General features: G+C 40.5%; 1 protein-coding gene across 6 annotated transcripts in view; it reads right to left on the bottom strand.

The window, feature by feature from the left end:
* The window catches only part of ikzf1 (IKAROS family zinc finger 1), an 81,605-nt gene extending 71,392 nt beyond the window's left edge, over positions 1-10,213 (bottom strand). For 2 of the 6 annotated variants that reach the window (XM_033049830.1, XM_033049858.1), the window contains exons 1-3: positions 10,030-10,213; positions 9,356-9,390; positions 7,742-7,804 (exon numbers count right to left, since the gene is read on the bottom strand). In XM_033049830.1, the coding sequence (XP_032905721.1) occupies positions 7,742-7,804; positions 9,356-9,380 (88 nt within the window). In that variant the 5' untranslated portion in view covers positions 9,381-9,390; positions 10,030-10,213. The remainder of the gene's footprint in view (positions 1-7,741; positions 7,805-9,355; positions 9,391-10,029) is intronic. The other 4 variants (XM_033049839.1, XM_033049846.1, XM_033049853.1 and 1 more) reach the window with 4 other exon arrangements.
* Between the last annotated feature and the right edge of the window lie 11,233 nt (positions 10,214-21,446).

Genomic DNA, 21,446 nt, shown 5'->3' with positions numbered 1-21,446 from the left:
AGTAGAAGAGCAAAGATGTAAAAACAAGAGAACCCATGCTCATGCCAGATTTGAGATAACATCAATCATCTTGGGTAAGCCAAACTCCATGATATATTGGAATATAGGTTGAGAAGAGAATGATACAGGCGAAAAACAAGTCTATACCTGGTTAATACTAAACCTGGAAATGAATTCGCCGAATGTTAATAAAGCTAATCTCATATTATTCTGCTCGATGCTTGATCTAACATTGAAATTGAAACATGAACTTTTTCAACTTGGGTAATAATTGCACATATGGTGGAGTACGTCTTTCCAGCATGTAGTATGTAACTCTCATTATTACCACCTCTAAAATTCAACTAAGTTGGTCACACATGACGCCCTCTTAATTAAATCATGCTGACTGTCTTGATTTAACCCTGGCTGTCTCAATGCTGATCTAGGCTGATCCTTTGAATTTCTTCGTCTATTTGATCCTCTGAATTTCTTTCCTTTTAAATAATGGCTCCATCTTATCAGTCTTTGGGTTCTCTGCATGATGGCTGCAGTTAGCCAGAACTGGAAAATTATCATTGGTGCCTTTGTTATTCCTTCAGTGGCTTTCTTTTGGAAACTGACATATATTTTATATGGGCCTGGAAACATTTTTAGGCATTAAAACCCTTGAATGTCCTTTCTATCTACAGTGCATTCAGACCCCTTCACTTTTTCCACATTTTGTTACATTAGCGCCTTATTCTAAAATGTATTAAATTCTTTTTTTTTTAAATCATTAATCTACACACATTACCCCATAATTAAAAAAAGTGAAAACAGGTGTTTAGAAATGTTTGCAAATTAAAAAGAAATAACTAAAATATCACATTTACATAAGTATTCAGACACTTTGCTATGACACTCAAAATTGAGCTTAGGTTCATCCTGTTTCCATTGTTTCGACAACTTGATTGGTCCACCAGTGGTGAATTAAATCGATTGGCCATGATTCGGAAAGGCACACACCTGTCTAGATAAGGTCCCACAGTTGACAGTGCATGTCAGAGCAAAATCCAAGCCATGAAGGCGATGGAATTGCCCATAGACCTCCGAGCCAGGATTGTGTCGAGACACAGATCTGGGGAAGGGTATAAAACAATGTCTGCAGCATTGCAGGTCCCGAAGAGTACAGTGGCCTCCGTCATTCTTAAATGGAAGAACTTTGGAACCACCAGGACCTTTCAGAGAGCTGGTTGCCCGGCCAAACTGAGCAATCGGGGGAAAAGGGCCTCGGTCAGGGAGGTGACCAAGGACCCGATGGTTCTCTGACAGAATTCAGAGTTCAGAGTTCTTCTGTGGAGATGGGAGAACCTTCCAGAAGGACAACTATATCTGCAGCACTCCACCAATCAGGCCTTTATGGTAGAGTGGCCAGACGGATGCCACTCCTCAGTAAAAGGCACATGACAGCCCGCTTGGAGTTTTCCAAAAGGCACCTAAAGGACTCCCAGACCATGAACGCTTTGGAATTAAACTCTTTGGCATGAATGCCAAGCGTCAGGTCTGGAGGAAACCAGGCACCGCTCATCACCTGGCCAATACCATACCTACGGTGAAGCATGGTGGTGGCAGCATCATGCTGTGGGGATGTTTTTATAGCGGCAGGAACTAGGGGACTAATCAGGATCGAGGGAAAGATGAACGGAGCAAAGTACAGAGAGATCCTTGCTGAAAACCTGCTCCAGAGCATTCTGGACCTCAGACTGGGACGGAGGTTCACCGTCCAACAGGACAACGACCCTAAGCACACAGCCAAGACAACGCAGGAGTGGCTTCGTGACAAGTCTGTGAATGTCCTTGAGTGGCCCAGCCAGAGCCCGGACTTGAACCCGATCGAACATCTCTGGAGGGACCTGAAAATAGCTGTGCATTGGCGCTCCCCATCCAATCTGACAGAGCTTGAGAAAATCTGCAGAGAAGATTGGGAGAAATGACCCAAATACAGGTGTGCCAAGCTTGTAGTGTCATACCCAAGAAGACTTGAGGCTGTAATTGCTGCCAAAGGTGCCTCAACAAAGCACTGAGTAAAGGGTCTGATACTTATGCTACTTTGCATTCTTTTTATTAACGTCAACGCCCATAATCATCCACCTTTGCCTTGAAGCCAGAGGCAACATAGTAATTTAAAAGCATTTGTACCTGGGATCGATCCTGAGTACGGGTGCTGTCTGTACAGAGTTTGTACGTTCATGCCATGACCTGTGTGGGTTTTCGCCAGGTGCTCTGGTTTCCTCCCACACTTCAAAGACGTACAGGTTTGTAGGTTAATTGGCTTCGGCAAAAAATGTAAATTGTCCCTAGTGTGCTGGATATTGTTAGTTTTCGGGGATCGCTGGTCGCTGTGGACTTGCTGGGTCGAAGGGCCTGTTTCCAAGCTGTATCTCTAAACTAAACTAAACCCTGTGCCCCTAACTAACTGCTTTGGTCTCTGCTAGTAACTACTCTTGGGTTAGTCTTTCCCTTTGCTTTTCCATGAATTTACCTGCAAATATTTCCGCATGCACACTCTTTGTACTCTGAACTTCCTTTATAGTTTCAACACTGCGTCCTTTAGTTATGCTGCAGTGTTAAACTCTCAGGTTTGTAACAATCTTCCTGTCTTTTTTTACCCTATCTTGCACCATGTGTTCCATGACATCCACTGAGGTCTAGATTTTGTGTTTTACTTTCCTTTATTGTGTGTGAACCCTTATATCTCCTCCTGAATGTCTATCTTTTCTCCCAGAAACATACCCAATCCAAGTGTGTCCTGAGAGCTCAATGTGGAGAGGATGTTTCCTTCTGTTGGAGAATCCAGGTCAATGTTTAAACTAAAAATATATATATTTAAGCACACAGGAGAGAAATTTGTTCTATCAGAAGGTAGTCAATATTTGGAAATTCAGTCCTCAAATGCTTTTGCTCAAGCAGTTATAGCCATTTAGACATAAAGGCTTTATGGCCCTTGTCCATGCCAATCATCAATTACCCATTTACTAGTCCTACACTAATCCTGTTTTATTCTCCCTATATTAACTTAACTATAAACCAGGAGCAATTAATAGTGGTCTATAAATCTACCAACCCTCACATCTTTGGTATTGTGATGGTAACCACAGCACCCTGAAGAAAACCCATTCAGCCACAGAGAGGACGTGCAAACTCCACATAAAGAACTCCGGAGATTAGGATTGATCCACAAACTATTAATTACACCACTGTGATGACTTTGAATATGTTTTAAGGCAGTGGCAAGTAGCCATGGGTGAAAGGTTACAAGGTGTAGGTGGGAATGTAGATTTGAGGTTTTAATTGGATTAGCCATGGTCTCACTGAATAGTAGATCTCACTCAAGGAAGTATAATTGCCAGCTCTGACACTGGTTTACCTTCAACTAATTTTTTCCCATTTACTTTACTAAATCTAAAAAATCTAAACATGAAGCAATAGTAACTGTTGATATAAACAAGTATAGCATTTCAAAACGGCCTTTTCCCATTGCTTTACTACAAGTGAAAAAGTGTACACTGCATCTTCAAGTCTTCCAATGCTTTTGCTTCTCTGTGTAAGTATTTGTGAAATAAATTTAGGTAAGACTTTGAAAATAATTGTAGAAAGTTTCATTTAATGAGACGACAAAAGTTGTCCTTCACACGTCTATGTAATGTACATAATTTCACACCACATAACAGGAAAACTTGCCGCAAAAGACAAAATAGAATGTTTCTGTTAGTGCAGTTCAGAAAACACAGAATTCCTTCAACAAATTTAATCCTGTACCTGCACAAATGTTGATACCTGTTCCACATTCAACATTTTATTATTTCATTTGTGAAATATTAACTATGTGAGAAACATCAAATTAGTTGCTATTGTGCACGGTTTGGAATTTGTTGCAAATTATGCTTGGTCACATTAAATTACTCACTATATAATTTATAGACACTGTATATATAATTATTCTTTCAACAATGTATTTGAAATGTTATTTATTCATGAAATTTAGACATTGCTTGAGAAGATTACCCATGAGAAACTGGTGATGAGTTGCCTTCACAAATGTTGCACTCTACATGGTGAGGTTATACCAGGGTGCAGGAAGGAAAATAATTCCAAGATTTTGACCTGCGGCCAATGAAGAATGGTAGAAATGGAACCAATATAGAATTGTATATTACTTGGAAATGGAGTTGCAGCTGTGTGCCTATTGCTATTACCCTCAGTGGTGGGAATTGCCAACTTGGGAGGCTTTGTTAAGGAAACCAAGGCAAGTTCGTAGATTGGATTGTTGAGGCGACATAACCGTTCATGGTCTGCTGATGCTGGAATTAGTGAAGGGTTAATGTGGTGGATAATAAACAATTCAAATATGTTGTTTATATGTTTTTAGTGCAATGATTGCAGTCAGTATGAAAATCTGCATTGGAAGGTATTCCATCTTTCCTTACAACATTTTTTTAGTGAGGCGAACAGTATTTCCAATGCAATGCAGTTAAAGTAAGCATAGTCTGGAATTTGCTATGATGGAAGTTATGTTGATCACAACACTTTGATATTTATGTGCAAATCAGACAGCAAATTCTGACAAATATATAGACATGGTTGGCATATTTACTTTAGCTGTATTGAATTGGAAATGCTGCAGCCTTACTGAAAGATTGTTGAAAGAAAAGATGGAATATTGTCCAATGGAGACTTTCACACTGTCTGCAATCATAGCAATAATAAAAACATATAAAATCTATGGCATGGATTGAAACTATTTGGTTCATTGCGCCTGTGAAGGCCAAACAAATGTCCCTAACCTAATTCCACCTTCTAGAGCTAGTTCCTTTATTCAAAAATATTACTGTTAACATAAGCCATCGGAGATATTTTGTTTCTTTATTAACAGTGCAAAAATAACACCTTGGTCTCTGGTGTTGAATGAATTATTAAAAGTGGCATCTTATACTAATTTTTACCAGCATTCCTGTCAGGGTACTCTTTTAATGAAGTATTGTTTTAATTGTTTCTCAGGAATTGAAATATCTATATATTACTAAAACTCTCATCTTGTTTGTTTGTTTGTTTGTATATAATATGTGTGTGTGTGTGTGTGTGTGTGTGTGTGTGTGTGTGTGTGTGCGCGTGCGTGCCTTCCCAAAACCCTGCCAAAACGGTACACGATAGCGCTACAATTTTTGGCCCACCTTACTCACCATTGTCCTGTGATGTAAATGAAATGTTTTGTTCAGATTGATGGTATATTTTACAAGTTATACACATTTTAAACTTTACAAAAATCACTTTTCCACTTGCCCTGCCCGTCAGCTGCATTTGATGTCACAATTACTTCACAATGGGATCCCAAATTTCTTTTTTTTTTTAATTGCCATTTCCCCCCCCCGTGTGTCATTGCCTGGCCTCACAACGGGACCCAAAGCTCCATGGGTAAGTTTCCTTCTACTTTACAAACCCCTCCAAGGGTCCACTATTCATTTTATTTACTTTTACTTCATTTCAGTCGATAACGGCACAACTTTGAACGTGGCAGCCGCGCATGCGCAGTTTGGTGGAATATAGCATTGGGGAAGAGGGTCCAACGGGTCCGCACTTGGTCTCGTATCCGTTAAAAATATGATGTCTACTTCCTTCAGCTTCTGAGGTTTTGTTTAAAGATCTTTAAGGCACCATTCATGCTTGTTTTCCCCTTCTCTCTCAGTTAATAATGTCTTTTTTATTTTACTTCCTGCACCTGATTTGACATTGAATTCATTATTCTAATTAACACTTCCTAGTTCAGAATCTGCCTTGCTTATTTTTCATCAGTCTGGTTGGCTGCAGAGGGCACAGGTTTGCAAAAGACAAACCAATGAAAATTCTCATCCTCATGGAAATCTAACAATATGCTTATTTGCTGCTCAAGTGAAATATAACCCTGTGTCTTTTCTGATACCATTTGTTTTCTTTCATTTTTCAATAGAGAACATTAATTTTAAAAGATAATAAATGACAAATAAATCAATCCTGAGGTCATGAAAGATGGTCTTTTGTAGGCCAGAAGGGAATAAAAGTGATTATAGGTAAAGGCAATGGAGAATATATTTGTGCAAAGATATGTGCTAATATGTGTTTGGGAAAAATACTCGGGTTATTTTCCCCTTTGGATAACTAACTAAATGCAAATGACTCTAGTTCATGGAACTCAAAAATAAAACAGAAAATAGTGATATACTCAGCAAGTCAAGCACCACCTGTGGAGAAAGAAATCAAGTTTCTGAAGATTTTCCACAAGAGCAGCCTGACCTCCAATGTTACCTGTTATATTTAACATGTTGGTGCTCCATGAGTATAGACAGGTGTTCTGCTTGTTCCAATATTTGACTAAATTATAATTTTAAATGTTATAATTTTTGTATCCCTGACAGACATCCATCCCAGGATGTAAACAAACCAGAATCATATTAAAAACCTACCGAGGGGCGTTTTATCACAATTTACAACTGTGGAAGTAGATTGCAGAGGGATCTACCTGCAAGCTATAGATCTTTGGAGTAGATGCTGGTCCTAAAAAAGACCTGAACCAGGAAATAAGTGGCTGTTTTTAAAAACTTGGACAGAAAGCTGAACAGCTGTCATTAAGTACAGGATGAGATGATAAGCAGCTGTTGGGAGGAACCTGGACTGAGGGGAATAACTGCCACATTGGAAATGTCCTGAATTGCAATTACAGCAACACACATCATACACTTCCATTCAGGTTAAGTGGCCTCTCTTTAAAGATAATCAATTCGTTTTTTCCCCCAAAAATATGTTATTTAGTAATTTTATTTCATTTTTCTATATTTGTCACGAAAAAAATGAAATAGTAACAGTTCAGCAAATGGAATGTCTGATATCGTTGAGGACAGGCATGTTTCACGTTTGTGAATGTGAGGATTTGGTACTCAAGAACATCACAGGCTAATGTGGAACGTTATTGCAGATAATGTGGTCTAGTTGTGGGGGTGGATGTGTGACACGAGTCATTGCATTTAATGTTTCATATTTGTACCACATATGTGGGAAAAGTCTACTCCGGGTGCTGAGAAGCAAGCCTCAACCAGAAAGAACTAAACAGGTAATATTTAAAAAGCAAATAACTGAATAAACTTTATTCATTCAATATGTATAAAGTTAAAGAGGAAAATATATTTTAAGCTACATAGCTATCAAGGGAAATATGAAAATTAAATTAAGGCGATTTCTTGCTCTCAACATAACTATTTTTCAAAATGCTTCCTTTGTTTATATATTATTAGGAAAAACACAACATGGCTGGATTATAAAATACAAATAACACAAGAATTACATTCAAACAAAGAAATAATTGTGTTTTGTTCTATATTGTGCAATCAATCCCAAGAGTCATTCCTTTAAGTTCCTCTATCCATTGTGTACTGTTTCTGTTTATGCTACTGATACAATTCCCTTTTTTATAATATACCTTAATCATAGATACGTACTCTGAATATGGATTATTAAATTTTGCAAGCCCAATATCGGCCTTATCGAAGAAGTTGTCTGCGGGTGTGTTTTCTCCACCCTGACTGCAACAGTTCATGAAAGTTCAACTGTCTTGTGTGCTATAGCATAAAACTTGTGCAGTTAACTTCCCATAATACAGCACAAAACATTGAGAATTTCTGGAGCAAACACGTGTTAATGTCTGAGAGATAACGGTATAAGAGTTTGGAGCAAATACATAAGTGCCATTTACCTGTCTCACCTGACAGCTGGGAAATGTCCTGTGCCTCTTCAGTTTCCATATTCTGCTGGCACTCTGTGGTGAGGAAAGGAATGATGTGGCGCGTTACTGGATAGATGATAATGAAAATGCTTACTATTCTAACTCTCTAATGGATATGGAAAGATATTCCCTTCTCCCTTCAGTTTCAAATAATCTTGAAAAAAATTTGTACATTACTATCTGACAAGGAGATCCTGTTCTTTCGCAGATTATAAAGATTTATAGAAATTTCATTATAGGCAGAGGTTGACAAAATTTGTTATTTATTGTTAATTTCCCACTCCATAATAACCCAAAAATGCAAACTGACTGCAACAAAATTAAGCAGAAAATTAAATGGCCCTAGGTCATTGCATGTGAAGAGAAGCACAGAATTCATTCTCTGGTTGATCTATAGTTATGTTCTCTCTAATTTACTGAGCATGCATCGATGAACCTTGAGTCAGCTTTGTGACACTTGTACAATCAGCAATCAAAAATGAAGCAATTTACAGAAGAATGTCTCATTTACCCAAGCAGGACTGCATATTTGAGTAGCACCGTTCTGCCTTGATTAATAATGAATACACCTCATACAGCGGCAGATGGGCAGAAACGCAGCTTTAGACTGTCCTCACTTCAGGAAGGCTCGGTGACCAATTTTGTCAGTTAGCTCCTGCATAGGGAGAAGTGAATCTCCCTAAAATAGCGAAACAAACCAAGGAGAGAAAGGGAACCCGTGCCTTCCTGTTTTACTGACAGATGGCTCCGCAGATTTGGAACAAATGATGGGAAGCTGTTACCCTCTGTAATGGCACTTTATGAACACTGGTTTTGAGCAACGGCGAACGGGCTGGGGGGGGGGAGGGTGGTGATGTTCAGTGGGGTGGAAATAATTTAGTTCTTTTTCAGGATTGCAATTTCCCATGATTGACACCCAGATATGTCATATTCAACAGTTACAAAAGGAAATCTTGCAAAACCAGTAATGCAAATCATTGTCAGGATTATCAAATAACAAATTTGAACTCCAAAATTCACAATCTTATATGCAACATGTCCAAATTATATAATGTCCCTCCAAAGCCCAATGTTCATTTTAATGTTCACCAACCTCCCCCCCAACCCCCCCAGATAAATAAAGGTTTATGCAAATACCTGAATACTAATTTGGCTAATAGCAAGCCTTCAAAATAAATGAGTTCCTCCTGCTGCACACCCCAATACTATATAATTCTGAAATGACTAATTTACATAACATGTTTAAGAAGGAACTGCAGATGCTGGAAAATCAAAGGTAGACAAAAATGCTGGAGAAACTCAGCGGGTGAGGCAGCATCTATGGAGCGAAGGAAATAGGCGACGTTGTGACATTTACACAACATTACTATTTTTCAAATTCTCCGTAGGAATGGAGCAAATTGAGCCTCCTCTTTCGTATGGGAAGGTTCGCCCAACTTATTTGACAATCTGGAACAATTACACGTGGCCGCAAATAAATATAATCGCAAATTTGTTGAAATTAGCGATCGAATAAAGTTCTCTATACCACATCTGAAAAACAGAAGTTGTTTTATCCAACTTCCTCAAGATAGTTCAACTAACCTTCCTCATTCTCTAGACCGTGCATGTTAGCGATTCTAATGGGGGAGAAAACAAGTCTTCAATTAATCTCCAGAATTACATTTATTCGAAACTTTCAGAAGTGAAACATCCCGGGGAGAGAGAAGCGTACCACTGTGGTATGCAAATTCCTCGACCAGCGTCGGAACATGAACTGCCCTGTGTGTCAGCTTATGAATTAATAAACGATAACATCGCATAATAGTTTCTCACTGCAAAAATGATTCCAATAGATGCATATAATTCAGCATTCAAACTCTGACAATAAACTTCAATGGAAACTATTCCATCGATACAGCTTTGACATACGCAGTAATGCGCTGCAAAGTTTTATGAAAAACAATCCCAACAAAAGTTACATGTATAGATATATAGAAAGATAGCTATATTCAAATTGCGAATGATGGGCCTCCGAAATCATTTCGGTCACATGCGATTCGAGGCAGCGATGACAGCAATGCTTAACAGGCTAACACTAACAGGTGCCTCAACAAACTGGCAAAACACCACCAGACTTTCAGCATTGTTTTTTGTTGCTATTGACAATCCCACAGCATTTTGCTCCCTGCGTGTGTGTGTGTATGTGCCAGTTTTACGCGGTGTGAGGCGAACTTTCGGGTAAAGTTAGACGAGTTGTGTGGCTGTTCTTCCCTTACCTGGATCCCTGGTTGCTGGCGGCAGACACAGCCCGGCAGTTCCTGCTCCATGTGCAGGCTGCACTTGGAGTCCCTGCAGCTGTACATCGCTCCCCGCTCGACTTCCTCCTTCCAATGCGCCGGCCACGCGCGCACACCCTCGTGCTGGGATTGGTGGAAGAGCCCAGGGCTCGGTCGCGGCAGATGTCCTTGCAGCCGTGCGCTGGGACGAGGCACCGGGCGCTGATCGCTCATCGCGGTAACGGAGCCGCAGCAGTGTGCAAGCACGGCCATAGTCGTTCACCTCCTGCCAGGGGCAATGGGGAAGTGTGGAGCACACGCTGTTATTCCAAGGATGAGGAACATCAGAGAAGTCGAAGCTTAAACTGTCAGCCATGTAATCTTATGGATGTGCAAATATTCAGTTTCGAATTACTTAAGGCATCTCCATCTTTATTAAAAGTGGCCAACTTTTTCCCCACTCGTGAACCAAAACATAAGACCAATCAACTGCAATAGCCACGATTTTATAGTATATTTTCTTGGCCTCATCCCTTCCCAAATTAAAGTAGAGTTTGTTTTCCTCTAATATTAATGTTCCTTCATTTTTCACTGGGTTGAATAACACATTATTTCCCCATCAAATTTGATCAATTTTAGGCAGTGCTCCATACCATGTTGAATGCTCAGACTACTTCACCCTACAGAAGCAGCAACTTCTTACCAGAGGTTGTTGTCATTGGCATTTGCCAAGTGATGGCAAATATTGCATCCAGTCTACCAGGCTGTAAACTTCATACAGAAGTAGGGGTATTCCCTCCATTTGATCACAATGGCCTAGACAGCTGGCACAAAAATGCTTGAAGTGTCCATTTAGCAACTTCTGTCTCTTGGCCCAGCTGATGATCCTCGAGCAGAAGCAGAGTTTGTTCGAAGTCAAAGTAGATACAAAGTTCTAGAAAAACTCAGCATCTCTCGTAATAGGCTGATTCAAGTGAGGGGAGTAGGGTGGGGTGGGGGATAAGAGTCAGGTTGGGTTCAGGAACTTCAATCCATATGTTTTTTGGGATGCGCGATAAGTGGTCAAGACTAAAACCTCAGCCTGCTCCATCATGGCATCCGCTGTTTGGTAGCATTTCTTTCTTTGGAGGCAAGACCTAATACTGCACAGGTACACACAATTGCTGGGGTAACTCAGCGGGTGCAGCAGCATCTATGGAGCGAAGGAAATAGGCGACGTTTCGGGCCGAAACCCTTCTTCAGACTCCCCCCTGCCTAATACTGCACAGCTGCTTGCTTCTCTGCCCAACCCACTGAGATTTCTCGGCAGTTTCCAGCCATTCTGCACTCAGTGTTGATGGCTCTAGGTGATATCATTTATTGTGGTGACATTAACAGATCTGACTATTCAATCCAGTAAGACATCTGCGTGTTCATGGCAATGATTTTCATTCTACCATGTCAAGATCTGCAAGTGGCTAAGAGGTTGGAAGTAATTGGGTGGGATAGGATGACAATAGACAATAGGTGCATGAGTAGGCCATTTGGCCCTTCAAGCCAGCACCGCCATTCAATGTGATCATGGCTGATCATCCACAATCAGTACCCCGTCCCTGCCTTCTCCCCATATCCCCCGACTCCGCTATCTTCAAGAGTCCTATCTAGCTCTCTCTTGAAAGTATCCAAAGAACCGGCCACCGCCGGCCTCTGAGGCAGAGAATTCCACAGACTCACAACTCTCTGTGGGAAAAAGTGTTTCCTCATCTCCGTTCTAAATGGCTTACCCCTTATTCTTAAACTGTGGCCCCTGATTCTAGACTCCCCCAACATCGGGAACCATGTTTCCTGCCTCTATCGTATCCAAACCCTTACTAATCTTATATGTTTCAATAAGATATCCTCTCATCCTTCTAAATTCCAGAGTATACAAGTCTGTATACTAAGTCCAGCTGCTCCATTCGCTCAGTATATGACAGTCCCGCCATCCCGGGAATTAACCTTGTGAACCTACGCTGCACTCCATTAATAGCAAGAATGACCTTCCTCAAATTTTGAGACCAAAACTGCACATAATACTCCAGGTGTGGACTGTTATGAAGGCCAACATGCCATTTGTTTTCTTCACTGCTTTGGTGGGTGGGTGAGCTGTAACTTCAGAGACATTAGATCCAATGGCATTTCTCAGCCATTTGTACATAATTGTAAGGAGTGTGAAGCAACTGATTGGATTATGAATGTTTGAGGGGATTATTTAAATGAACACTAGGTGGTTTAGGAGAGGCCACTGATCGCCACACCTAAACAGCTGATATACAATTAGATTTGGAAGTAGCATTTCTTTCTTTGGAGGCAAGACCTAATACTGCACAGGTACACACAATTGCTGGGGAAACTCAGCGGGTGCAGCAGCATCTATGGAGCGAAGGAAATAGGCGACGTTTCGGGCCGAAACCCTTCTTCAGACTCCCCCCTGCCTAATACTGCACAGCTGCTTGCTTCTCTGCCCAACCCACTGAGATTTCTCGGCAGTTTCCAGCCATTCTGCACTCAGTGTTGATGGCTCTAGGTGATATCATTTATTGTGGTGACATTAACAGATCTGACTATTCAATCCAGTAAGACATCTGCGTGTTCATGGCAATGATTTTCATTCTACCATGTCAAGATCTGCAAGTGGCTAAGAGGTTGGAAGTAATTGGGTGGGATAGGATGACAATAGACAATAGGTGCATGAGTAGGCCATTTGGCCCTTCAAGCCAGCACCGCCATTCAATGTGATCATGGCTGATCATCCACAATCAGTACCCCGTCCCTGCATTCTCCCCATATCCCCTGACTCCGCTATCTTCAAGAGTCCTATCTAGCTCTCTCTTGAAAGTATCCAAAGAACCGGCCACCGCCGGCCTCTGAGGCAGAGAATTCCACAGACTCACAACTCTCTGTGGGAAAAAGTGTTTCCTCATCTCCGTTCTAAATGGCTTACCCCTTATTCTTAAACTGTGGCCCCTGATTCTAGACTCCCCCAACATCGGGAACCATGTTTCCTGCCTCTATCATATCCAAACCCTTACTAATCTTATATGTTTCAATAAGATATCCTCTCATCCTTCTAAATTCCAGAGTATACAAGTCTGTATACTAAGTCCAGCTGCTCCATTCGCTCAGTATATGACAGTCCCGCCATCCCGGGAATTAACCTTGTGAACCTACGCTGCACTCCATCAATAGCAAGAATGACCTTCCTCAAATTTTGAGACCAAAACTGCACATAATACTCCAGGTGTGGACTGTTATGAAGGCCAACATGCCATTTGTTTTCTTCACTGCTTTGGTGGGTGGGTGAGCTGTAACTTCAGAGACATTAGATCCAATGGCATTTCTCAGCCATTTGTACATAATTGTAAGGAGTGTGAAGCAACTGATTGGATTATGAATGTTTGAGGGGATTATTTAAATGAACACTAGGTGGTTTAGGAGAGGCCACTGATCGCCACACCTAAACAGCTGATATACAATTAGATTTGGAAGTGCACTTATTCATAACATGTAACTTTTAATGGTTTTTTCTTGATCAGATTAATGTGAGATTTTCTCTATGCTATAGTACAGAGATGAAAAAAAATAATTACAGAATGTATTGAGGCATGATCTATTACTCAGCAATTTTAAAGATGGAATTTATATACATTAAAGAAATAAATGGATAAACCTAATTGAGGAAAAATATTTGCTTTTTGAAGGAATTGGATGCCAAGTTTTAAGAAATAGTTATTGGGAAATTTGGATTAAGAAAGTAACCTTGTTGCTTGAATAAGTAATACTTTTGTGAAAGAAGTTCAAAAAAAATCTCAGAGCGTGAAGCATAGATCGTATCAAGGTTTACTTAAATTTGTTACTCTGTTGTAGTAAAACAATGACCCCATCGCAGAAGCATCCATGTGTGGGGCTGGAAACTGGAAGTATCCTGAGCTAATTCTGCTGTCATCATCATCTATTGCGACATGTGGTGGCTTCCACTGATTGTCGCCGGAAGCTTGCATCCTTTTCTGGATGGACAATGACAGCGAGGTCAACATTTGTAAAGATGGACATGAAAAGAAGAAGAAGTAAAACAACTGTAATATATGATGTGTATGTGATATTGTTGCTTTTTTGGCTATTCATCTTCTTAAAAATGCCTGTTTTATATATATATTGTGGGCAAACTGGATAGCCAATGAGTATTTTCTAATTTAATTTTTCTGTTGAAGATGTCCTTCTAATGTATTTCTTAAGAGTTCTTGAGGGATGGCCCAGTTCTGGTTAAATCACCATTTTTATTCCAACTGCAGGACTTTTATTAAACTTCAGGACAGCAAATCAATACCACGTGTCTGAGGTGAAACACAGTGAGAAATTAGTTCATTGCCAGAAATGGCAAATGGCACAAATGTGGAATTTATTTGTGCCTTCACCAAATTGCTTTGCACTTGACGGAAAATGTCAACTTTGATGAGAAGGAAATACAGTCCTCTGCAAGAATCAGGCAGTGAAAAATAACTCAGTAAAAAGGAATGGCTCTGGAAAAAGGAATGTCAATTATACCAACATGTGAAGAAGTAGCTTAAAGTCATGGAATCCTAATCAGTCATTATTCTCGCCAAGCTATTTTAATACAGCTGCAAAACTAGGAACATCTATATAAAAAACCCAGTAAATCTTCATGTGACTCCCTGGCCAAAAAGTACATGACAAATCAATTCTGGCTCTTCAGTCAATTCCTGTGAATGGTTCTCATCCCCATTGGAGTCAGAGAAGTAAATTGGATAAAAAACACAAAAAGTCACAAAGTGCCAGGGTAGCTTAGCAGGTCAGGCAGCATCCCTAGAGAACGTGGATAGGTGACATTTCAGGTTGAGACCCTTCTTCAGACACAGTAAAGGGGGAGAAGAAAGCTGGAAAAGGGGAGAGTCAGGACAAAGCATGGCGGATAATAGGTCGACAAAGGGAAGGAGGGTTTTATGATAGGCAGATGGTTGGAACAGAGATAAGAACAGATGGTGCGAGACAGGTTTGAAGAGTTGTGGATTGTGAGGCCAGTGGGAAGAAAGTAGCAGGAGGGAGTGGTTTGGAGGGGAGAAAACGTTATGCATCCAATTGGGGCACAGAGGAGGGAAGGGGAGAGGAAGAGTGGTAGGGAGGGAGGGTTAGAAGGGATTAGTTAGAGATTCCCTAAAATTGGAGAATTAATTGTTTATACCATTGGGTTGTATGCTACCCAAACAGAATTAGTTACTTGTCCTCCAGTTTGCATATGGTTAAAATAATTTCCAAAAGGGAGATCCAGTTTCTTGAAGGAGGAGGTGCTAGATATATTGGCATACATGAGTGTGGATAAATTGCCAGGGTTTAACAGGATCTATCCTGGAATGCTGATAGAAGCAAGGAGCAGGCTGCTGGGCTTTGACAGAGATTTTTGCATCTTCATAAGTTGTGAGTAGCTAGTGAGTACCACTTAGTACTTAGTGAGGTACCTGTAGATAGTTGTCTCCTTGTTCAGAAAGGGTAGTAGGGATAAACCTGGAAAATACAAGCTTACATCAGTGGTAGGGAAATTGTTGGGAAAGATGCTGAGGAACAGAATTTATTCTGACTTGCAAAGACAAAGTCCAGTTAGGAGTTAGCATGATTTTGTGGAAATGTGATCGAATTTTTTGAGGAGGTGACTAGGAAAATTGAAGAGGGCAAACAGTAGATGTGATTCACATATACTTTCATATGGCTTTTGCAAAGGTCCCACCTCGGTTGGACCAGAAAGTCAAGGCATAAGGGATCTGAGGTTGGATGACAATCTGGATCCAAAATTGGCCGGTTGATGAACGAGTGTTTCAGAATGGAAATGAGGTTTTCAGGTGGTGCACCACAGTGACCAGTGCTGGGATATTTGTTGTTTGTAATATATATAAATAACTTGGATGAAAATGTTGGGGGAGTGATTGGTAAGTTTGCAAATTATGCTAAATTTGTGAGCTTGTAGATAACAAAGTAAGTTGTTTAAGAATGTAGCAGTTAAAAAGTTGAGCGGGGAAGTGGCAGATGGAATTTAAGCCAGAAGTAACACATCTTTGGAGGTCAGTTCTGAAGGGTTATATAGAAGAGGCAGACATAATTATTGCATCTCGTTCCTGTTTGCTGTTTAATAGTCCACCAGCAATAATGTTAAAACAGTGAAGGTTTGATCTGATTTATAATTAAAGGGAGTGCATAGCTTCATGTATTTTTATTGTTTAGGACACTTCCTCATACCTACCTCTGGACTGTAACACATATCAATGAATATTAGGCTACTGTCATCCATATCATCACACATTTGTTCCAAGAAATTATTTGGTGCTTCAGGAATTTTATATTCTGCAGTGAGATTAACTAGTATTTAGATCTCTAATGCCAATCTTTTGTGTCCTACACAATGCATTTTCAATGAACTGCTGTTTACAAAATCTACCACCTTTGTATCCTTGCGACTGCACCTCAATGTGTTCCAGGCCTATCATAATGTTGAGCCCTTCTTCATTCACCTCAATTCCCACACCTATTTCTTTGGCAAGGATTCCTTGAGAGTGCTGGGGATGAGAGAAAGGGTCAATGTTTCCAACACTCCCCTTCCTATTAGACACCCACTTCAGGCCTTTTACCCACCCGTGATCTTTTCATTTCCAACTGTCGATACAACATCAACTGTCTTGATTTGTCCACTCTCTTCACCCAAGCCCTCTGAATGCACATCTCTCTGCTCACTCTACACCAATCCCAACCTCATCATCAACCTCAGACAAGGGCAGTTGTGGACTGACCTCTTCCTTGCCGAGGTTGGGCAACAGCTCTAGAACACTTCCTTATACCTACCCCTGGACCATAACTCACATCAACGATCATTAAGATACAGTCTTCCATACCATAACACATCTCATCTCTTCAAGAGATTTCTCCTCTATAGCCTCCAACCTGATGGTTCCTCAACTTATCTGAAATTATGGATAAATGTGAGGTTATCCACTTTGGTGGCAAGAACAGGAAGGCAGAGCATTGTCTGAATGGTGTCAGATTAGGAAAAGGAGAAGTGCGACGAGACCTGGGTGTCCTTGTACATCAGTCACTGAAAGTAAGCATGCAGGTACAGCAGGCAGTGAAGAAAGCTAATGGCAAATTGGCCTTCATAATGAGAGAAGTTGAGTATAGGAGCAAAGAGGTTCTTCGGCAGTTGTACAGGGCCTGGTGAGACTACACCTGGAGTATTGTGTGCAGTTTTGGTCTCCTAATTTGAGGAAGGACATTCTTGCTATTGAGGGAGTGTAGTGTAGGTTCACGAGGTTAATTGCTGGGATGGCAGGACTGTCATATGATGAAAGAATGAACATCATATTGTATTCACTGGAATTTAGAAGGATGAGAGGACACCTTATAGAAACATAAAATTATTAAGGGTTTGGACACACTAGATGCAGGAAACATGTTCTCAATGTTGGGGGAGTCCAGAACCAGCGGCCACAGTTTAAGAATAAGGGGTAGGCCATTTAGAACTGAGATGAGGAAAAACTTTTCACACAGAGAGTTGTGAATTTGCGGAATTCTCTGTCTCAGAAGGCAGTGGAGGCCGATTCACTGGATGTATTCAAAAGAGAGTTAGATCAAACTCTTAGGGTGAGCGGAATCAAGGGATATGGGGAGAAGGGCCGAATGGAATACTCCTGTTCCCCATTGTCTATGTATCTATGTACTGCTCATTTCTATCTCCTACCCAGGATTCATAGGCAGGACTGCCTTAGTAGGGCCGTTATTTCTGCCTTCTTATTTCCTCATATCTCCTCATTACCATGTCCCTTCCTGTCTAACTCTTTCCTACCTACATCCTGGACATCGTGCATGCTCTCCATGAACAACTTCTAATTTTCTGGCTCCCATTCCACAGGTTGCAAGCCATTTAAATGGACAAGGGCTGATTAGGGGTAGTCAGCAGTGTTTTGTACGTCGCAGGTTGTGTCTCACAAATCAGAATTAGTTTTTTGAGGATGTCACCAAAAAGGCTGATGAGGGCATAGCTATAGATGTTGTATACATGGATTTCAGCAAGGCATTCAACAAGGTTCCACATGGTAGGCTGCTCTGGAACGTTAGATTGCATGGGATCCTTGGAGAGATAACAGAATGGACAAAAAATTGGCTTCATAGAAGGAAGCAGAGGGTGATGATGGAAGGTTGCTTCTCGGACTGGAGTTCTGTGACTAGTGGTGTGCCTCAGGGTTTCGCGCTGCAGGACCTTGATCTGTTGGGCAGGTGGGCTGAGGAATAATTGATGGAAGATTGATACAGAGAAATGTGAGGTGTTGCATTTTGGAAAATCTAACATTGGCAGGACCCACACAGTGAATGATAGGGTTATGAGGAGTATTTCAGAGCAGATAGATTTAGGAGTCCAGGTAGGTGGCGCACAGGTAGATGGGGTAGGCAAAAAGGCTTTTGGCACATTGGCCTTCATCAGTTAGAGTATTGAGTATAGAAATTGGGAGGTCATGTTGCAATTATATAAGACGTTGGTGAGGCCACATTTAATATTGTGTCCAGTTTTGGGCAGCATGTTATAGGAAAGATGTTGTCAAGCTGGAAAGGGTGCAGAGAAGATTTACGAGGATGTTGCCAGGACTCGAGGGCCTGAGCTGTGGTAAAGGTTGAGCAGGCTAGGACTCTATTCCTTGGAGTGCAGAAGGCTGAGGCATGATCTTATAGATCATGAGCGGAATAGATTGGGTAAATGCACAAAGTCTCTTGCCCAGAGTAGGGGAATAGAGAACCAGAGGACAAAGGTTTAAGGTGAGGGGGAAAAGATTACATAGGAAGCTAGGGGTAACTTTTCTACACAAAGGGTGTGGGTGTATGGAATGAGCTGCTGGAGGAGGTAGTTGAGGCATGTACTATCGCAATGTTTAAGAAACATATAGACAGGTACATGGATATGATAGCTTTAGAGGGGTATGGGTAAAACACAGCTAGGTAGGATTAGTTTAGACGGGACGTGTTGGACAGTGTGGGCAAGTTGGCCAAAGTGATTGTTTCCATGCTGTATAATTCTATGACTAGATGTATTATGAATCTTCCAATCTAGCTCATTGTGGCCCTTGCACTTTTTTAACCTGCTGTTTCTCTGTAACTGTTACATTATATTCAGTGTAGGAAGGAACTGCAGAAGCTGGTTTAAACCAAAGATAGAAACAAAATGCTGGAGTAACAGCAGGAAAGGCAGCATCTCTGGAGAGAAGGAGTGCGTGACGTTTCAGGTCGCAATCCTTCTTCAGATTGAAGTCAAGGGAGAGGGAGATGCATAGATAAGGAACTTTCCATGCTGTATAACTCTATAATTATTCTATGCTCAGTTTATTTTCTATTTTGCACTACCTAACATACTCATGTATGACATGATCTGCCTGGATTGTACGTAAACCAAAAGTGTTTAGCTATATCTCGGTACATGGTTCAATATTGTGCAATACCTTGGTCCTTTACTGGCGCTATTCAAGTGAGTTGACAACTTCACATTTCTTCACACATTGCTCCATTTCCATGTTCTTGCTCAGCCATGTTCAGTAGCGATGACACCTATGACATTTTTTTTCCAGTCCCTACCCTTTGAATTGTTTTGCAATTTTTGTAGACTTCCAAAAAAATATTACTGTGGTCTAATGAAAAATGATTTCAGACGAACTATAAGAGAAGATACATATAAAGGAAAATATTGTTTTTAGAAATACAGGAACAGGAAGTGGTAAAGGAGTAAGGAGAAGTTGATAAAGATATAAAATTCTGTTTATGTAGACCATACGTAGAGATATAGGGTGTCAAAGCAAAAAGATAAGACTTGACCTGAGTAATTATTGGCCCCAGCCAATAAATTGAGTATTGTTTTGATGCAGTCAAAGTTTTGTAGATTGCACAGAAGGATTTTACAGATTCATTGGTTCTATATGTCACCAGAGATCAGTGGTTCTCTTTTGATCAGGCAGTAAAGTGCTTCTTTTTTATTAGAACAAAAATGTCTAGAGGGAATTTGATAAAAATGCTTAATATTAAGAGAAATTCAGAGGTAGAAATTCAGGAAAAACAAGTTGAAGGGAATAGTATAAAGAGGTGTTTAAATAGTGGAGAGTTTTAATTTTTTTTAATGAAGTGGGTTATTGGGACATGAAATATTCTGCCAGGAAGAATATTGTCAACTAAATCCATTACAGTTTTTAAAGGGAAGTGATGAAATATTTGAGAAGGATTTCTATTTGCATTATGGATAATGTGACAATATGAGTTGTTCCAGCAGTCTGGCAACCAGCTGAATGGTTTCTTGTCATGTAAGATTGTGTGATTGTACACACATAAATAGTATCTGATAGTTCCAGTGCACACAATTATATCAAATTTGGATACAGATTTTTTTTTAAATGAGAGTCTTAATTTTTCAGGATCTCAGCATTGCTTTCAAAGTTAGCATTATTGCCTGACCATTAATGCGCTTGAGAAGATGGTGTGAGCTATTTTCTTGAACTACTGCAGTCGTTGTCATGATGATTTCAACAGTAGTAAAGTAATAATTTTGTGGGCATTTGAGAGAGTAGTTATGAGTCAACTGCTTTGGTGGTTTTGTTGTTATATATGGGCCAGACAGGCTAAAGATTACATTTATTTTCTTCTAAAAGATGAGTGAACTAGAAGGATTATTACAACATTAATTTTTAGATCCTCATTATAAATGATAAAATTTATTAAAACCTCTTCACCTTACAGTTCCACATTATAACTAAATTTAAATCCCATAGCTACCATGGTGGGATTTAAACTCAAGCCTCTAAGTTAATAATTTGGTTACTTAAACATTGTGCCACAGATATAAGACACAGAACAGTTCAGCACAGGAACAGGTCCTTCAGCCAGAATTGGTGTTCTAGTCTGTGCTGACTAGGATACTAATTTAAACTGGTCACCTGTCTGCTCTTGATCTATATCACATTATTACTTGCCTGTTCTTGCGTCTGTCTAAATGCCTCTTAAATGTTGCAAAGAATAGGAAGTGCCTGGAACATGCTGCCAGGGGAGATAGCATCTCCATCCCCCTAGTAGTATTTGACATTTCCCTTCTGGGGGAAAAGACTAACTACCTACACTTTCAATCATCTCATAACTTTACATACTTCTATTGGGTTCCAACTTAGCTTCAAATGCTCCAGAGAAAAATAGGTTTATAGGAAGAATGAGGGTGGGGTGAGGGGAAAGGGTTAGGATGAAGAGAAAATATGTGACTTGGGGATGGGAGGTGACCATATGGAGGAAGGGAGAAGAACAGAGTGACTTGGGAGTTGGTGGGAGAATTGTCTGCACACCGGGACTAGGGGAGGGGGAGGGATGGTGTTGCATGGGAA

The sequence above is a fragment of the Amblyraja radiata genome, chromosome 2 (genome assembly GCF_010909765.2).
Source record: "Amblyraja radiata isolate CabotCenter1 chromosome 2, sAmbRad1.1.pri, whole genome shotgun sequence".
NCBI classification, from domain to species: Eukaryota; Metazoa; Chordata; class Chondrichthyes; order Rajiformes; family Rajidae; genus Amblyraja; species Amblyraja radiata.
The sequence above is the reverse complement of the archived record's forward strand: the minus strand, read 5'-3'. Positions and strand labels throughout refer to the sequence as shown.